The sequence below is a fragment of the Haliotis asinina genome, chromosome 6, assembly GCF_037392515.1.
Source record: "Haliotis asinina isolate JCU_RB_2024 chromosome 6, JCU_Hal_asi_v2, whole genome shotgun sequence".
Classification (NCBI taxonomy): Eukaryota; Metazoa; Mollusca; class Gastropoda; order Lepetellida; family Haliotidae; genus Haliotis; species Haliotis asinina.
The window spans coordinates 34,430,750-34,435,685 of record NC_090285.1 but is presented as its reverse complement, the minus strand read 5'-3'; the positions used below and the strand labels follow the sequence as shown (position 1 = coordinate 34,435,685).

The 4,936-nt window shown below is 40.9% G+C and overlaps 1 protein-coding gene across 1 annotated transcript; it reads right to left on the bottom strand.

Annotated features, from left to right (window-relative positions):
- Positions 1-1,547: 1,547 nt before the first annotated feature.
- LOC137286894 (four-domain proteases inhibitor-like) lies at positions 1,548-4,229 on the bottom strand. The gene is made up of 4 exons (XM_067818913.1): positions 4,187-4,229; positions 3,189-3,300; positions 2,351-2,497; positions 1,548-1,602 (listed from the first exon to the last, which is right to left on the bottom strand). Exons 1-4 carry the CDS (start codon positions 4,227-4,229, stop codon positions 1,548-1,550), a joined length of 357 nt encoding a protein of 118 aa, XP_067675014.1.
- Between the last annotated feature and the right edge of the window lie 707 nt (positions 4,230-4,936).

Genomic DNA, 4,936 nt, shown 5'->3' with positions numbered 1-4,936 from the left:
TTCATGTGTAGTTATTTCAATCACTTCAGAGCATTGAAGTTGATCACTGGATTGTCTGGTCCAAACTGGATTATTTACAGACTGCTGCCATATAGCTGCAATATTGCTGAGTGACATATTAAACAGCAAACCAAATCTAGTGCTGTTGCTGTTACCTATCACACTACTACTGTTCCTGCTGCTACTGCTGATTATATTTGACCAGTGAAGGTCTTGGTTGACACAGTTCATTGGTTCTCAGTTGTGCAGATCGATGCTCATGCTGTTGATCACTCGATTGTCTGGTCCAGACTCGATTATTTACAGACTGCCGATAGTACAAAACATCCACCTGTGACCATCAGGAACTTGGCTGTGTACAGCAATGGACCCGCGATTGTAGTGTGTCTCCACAGTGTCAACCAGTACATTTTGAATATGATTGAATATTGAGTCAAGAACTGCAAAGAGTCAAGAATTTGCAATACATTTTCCACATTTTCTTTTTCAAACGAATGTTACAAATGGGACAGTGGGGAACAAGGCCTAGTGGTTAAAGCATTTGCTCCTCACGCTGAAGACTGGGGTTCGATTCCGCACATGGGTGCAATCTGTGAAGGCCATTTCTGGCTGTATATACGTATACTATAATAGCTGTAGTCACTGTCTGGAATTTACCGTAGTAATCTCAAATTCATGACTTCTATGTTGAGTGTTTATAAGTGTCTGCCAACTATTTGGCAATATAGGAATTGCTAAAATCTTTAGGAGCATTTATATTTATATGTTTAGAAGTGTTATTAACCAATAAGGATAAGAAACCCTGATTGAATGTACTCAATTCTTTAAACTATATAAAATGCTAGTTACTCCTAAAAAAGTGCGATTTACTCTTACATGAACAGACAGAGTAAAGTATCCAATTGCTTGAAAAAAGTATTTGTGGCTCTGATACGCACTAAAGAGCAGGATGCCCAAGTGTGCTGATGCTTTGTCATTTCGCAACACACACAGTTTTCCTTAACTTCAACCGTGCGTAGTACAAGGATCCAATTTTCAGAATTGAGAACACATTAAGCCACCTTCCCTTTCTATCGCTGTACGCTTTAAGCAAAGGAAGCATCCGTAAAATATGCCTAGTCCCACCATTACCCCGCCCGAAGCAAACATCGTGTACAGAAGTCGATGAAGACATTTCAGAGAGGGGACAATGCATCGATCTGGACAAGAAAATAGCATGCGTCAACCTGGCTTTAAAACCAAATCCTGCACTTTTCACACATTGTGTCATGTACGCCCCACTAGTGACAACGTGAGCTCAAGAGATTTGCGTGACTATGGGTTTTTCTCGTTGGACGAAAACTATCATTCCCACTTAACCATGCACACATCCCTTGGCAACCTTTGGAATCTATCGCACATTATGAAAATCATTAAGGATGTCAATAAACATTTATTGGCATACAACATATATTTTAAGCATTGCAAAATTAGTGAATTGTGAATAAATTTGAATTTAGCTCATCTGGAACTACGAGCCAAATAGCAATCTGACGCAACCTCTCTCTTTAGTTCTCTGTTGGACACTGACCAGGGCTCTTGACCTCCAACCACTTGTTCTGTCTGAAATAGTAGATATAGAGACAGATATAACACAGATACTACAAAGAGAGCTTTCTTCAAACTATAACATAAGTTCTGTGATCTCGCGACATATTACGTGTGTGAGTGAAGAATGCCCAGTTGATGAACAGCGCTGTGCTACCAAACTGTGGATCATAATCGAGGCGTAACTTGTATTTTAGCCCACGATAAACGGATCCTGGAGACCAAGGGGCGTAACTCTGCTGAGGCCAGTGTCTACTTGGGTTCCGATATGAATAATATTTTTGTTGTTCCAGTGCTAAGGTGACACCACAATGTAGGGTTTGAGCAACACTTAGAACAATTCAAGGTATATATACGAGAATGGGGGCCCACATATCACTTCTAGTCTGTATCTTTACAGTAGTTGTAGGAAATCCCGTATTGATGCAGGTCTTAGATGGTAATCAGTTGGGCCATACCCACGAACACATGTATTGTTCTCGACTGACTTAGAAAATTAATATTATTAGAGCCAATCAAGGATTCGAACCAACGAGCATGGGTTTTTGTTTTGGCACGCACAAGGGAGGTAAATCAGCACAACGTGCTCATAATCAATGAATGGTACGTTGGATACAGACATAGTTATTGGAACGAGCAGCTGGTATGGCACTTTCGCTGTCATTGAACCTGTAACTTCATACATCGAATCCATTTGTTCATTCATTGCCTATCAACGGTATGTCATTATTGCATTTGTACGGTAATCTATTGCACTACTCACTTGCATGCTGCCACGTTCATCAGGCACTCGTTGTCGTATGTGACGCCATCCGTGGCACAGACGGGACTGAGGAGGAAAGGACACGCCCTTTCACAGCTACATTCAGTGTCCCTCTTAGTCATAAGATGGACGCCTTGCTTAGCCAAGCTGAAACCATACAGAGACATTTGATGGTGTGAGTGTCACCTTGACGCATTGTATTACTTTCAGATTCACTTCTGTCGTAACTGTTTCAGTGTGCAGAACCCAAGACAATGGCCTCACTCAAAGAGGCATCCACTCGATCACAACAAGTCAATCACGCCCTTGTCAGTATTTTGTTTATACCAGTAGTGTCTGCGACCAGGTTTTAACATTGTTAGATTAACCCTTTCATTTCACGACTGTGTTGTTTGACTTGCCTATCTACATTTGGTGGCGATGGAAGAGCCTAGTGTTTAAAAGCGTTCGCTGGTGACACCGACAATTAGGGTTCGATTCCCCACATGGGTACAGCGTGTAAAGCCCATTTCTGATGTCCCCGCCCTGAAAGTGTACTAAAATTGCCAAAAGCGGCGTAAAACTCACTCGCTCACTGAAACCGACTCGGACATTATTCACACAGGTCAGGGTTCTATTGTTAAACGGTGAAACTCGATGTGATCAGCTTTTTTCAGTATGAAACCCACAAACAAATGTAAGAAGATAATCGCTCCAATCCGGATTCGAACCCACCTCGGAATGAACCTCTGCAGGGCGAATTGAAGCGCACAAGAAGAAACGTCCACCTGTACCCCGGTATTACTTATTATCAACAATACCATAGTGCTGACATGAGCAGCTCGCTACGGTAGCTCACCTGCAGGCGTCAGCCTTCATCATACATTCGTTCCCATAGGTCTTGGTGAACGTGGCGCAGACGGGACTGTACATCATCTGACAAGGCCGCAGACAGTCGTCAGCAGCATCAGCTGTGGACGGTCAGATTAAACGTGTACAATGCTACCCATCAAAAGTTTAGACTCACTAGTGCAAATATAACCACTGCAAAATAGTCCATACCGTTCATAGATGCTGTTTGGGCATGAACGCAAAATATTCCATACTGTTTAAACATAATGATTACACATGGATGCAAAAACATTCCATACTGTTTAAATATACTGTTTACACATGAACTGATGTATTGTAAAACAAAATTCAAAACGGTGAAAAGATTAGTGTCACGAGTTCAACAAATGATGAAACTCAGTGAAAACTTGCGAATTCTTTACATAACTTTACACGAAAACGCAGCTTTTAAAATATTTGCACAGGCTTCCGTGCTAACCATTTGCAGAGGGTTTACAGTTGTAACCATATATATATATATATATATATATATATATAGAGAGAGAGAGAGAGAGAGAGAGAGAGGGAGAGAGAGAGAGAGAGAGACATATAGACATAACATATAGTGAGTGCTTTAAGTGAGTCTTAACTTTTAATGGTAATGCATATGACAACATGGCTCACGGGAGGTTAATGCATGTGGGAAGAAATTTATGGTGGATCTGAGCGTGGCTGATACGTGAGGAAGTTGATAAAGTAAGTAAGTATGTCGTATCACAATAACACAATTCCTAAAGATGAACATAGTATTTTGATTATTGGCATTCACTACAGTAAACCTGAATAATTTTAAGACGAGTTTTGGATTCTTCACTAACTGCATGTGTTTCGTAGACCCGTACGAATGAGAGATTGGGAGAACTGGCACTAATCCGATCTGCTACATCTGCAGTTTCCATTTCGTTGCAACTAAACATTTGGCCAAATCTACAAATAACATGATTAAGATTTGATGCGACAACCTACCCATGAGCATCACTGCACCTGCCAGGAGAATAGTCTTTAACATGTTGAAAAAGGTGTCTTTTGCAGACAGTCTGTAGGAAAATGACTGGGTGTATGACGCAGCCCTGCAGCACACCTCTATATATAACACGATGTACTGACAAGTGTCAACATAATAGGTCAGCTTGTTTTCCCCTTTCCTATCGCTGTACAAGTCAGTATGAGGCTCCCATTTTAAAGTAATCAAATCATAAATTTTTAACAAGAAAAATACTTGAATATTTGTAAACAAATGATATAGGGAAAGGTTTTTCGACACGAGTAGTGATAAAAACTTTTGACATTATGTAGTATACAACTACATGTCTTGACCGCCTCCGTTGTCTTGAGATAGAGCGCCTGTCTTGAGGGAGGAAGGTTCGGTGGCTCAATCAAGGAGTAGCCTTACTTAACGTTAGAAATGCTACCAGACATCAAAGGACGGTAAAACAAGTAGACTATCACAGATGTTGTTTTCAAACACGTATTTTGAACAGGCCGCTTCTCTCCAATGTATATCAGATGCTTGACGTTTCACGAAAGTAAATACCTCCTTTTGGTTGAAGTATCTTAAGAATCTAAAGACGGATCCGATACACATCAATATACCATCTCTGATGTGATGTAATATATGAATATACCCCAGGCACCACCAGAGAGCTGTAAATTGCACTTTTAAGTCCGCAGTAAATGAACCACTTGACGTGTATCCGCCTTGGCTCTCGGGTACAG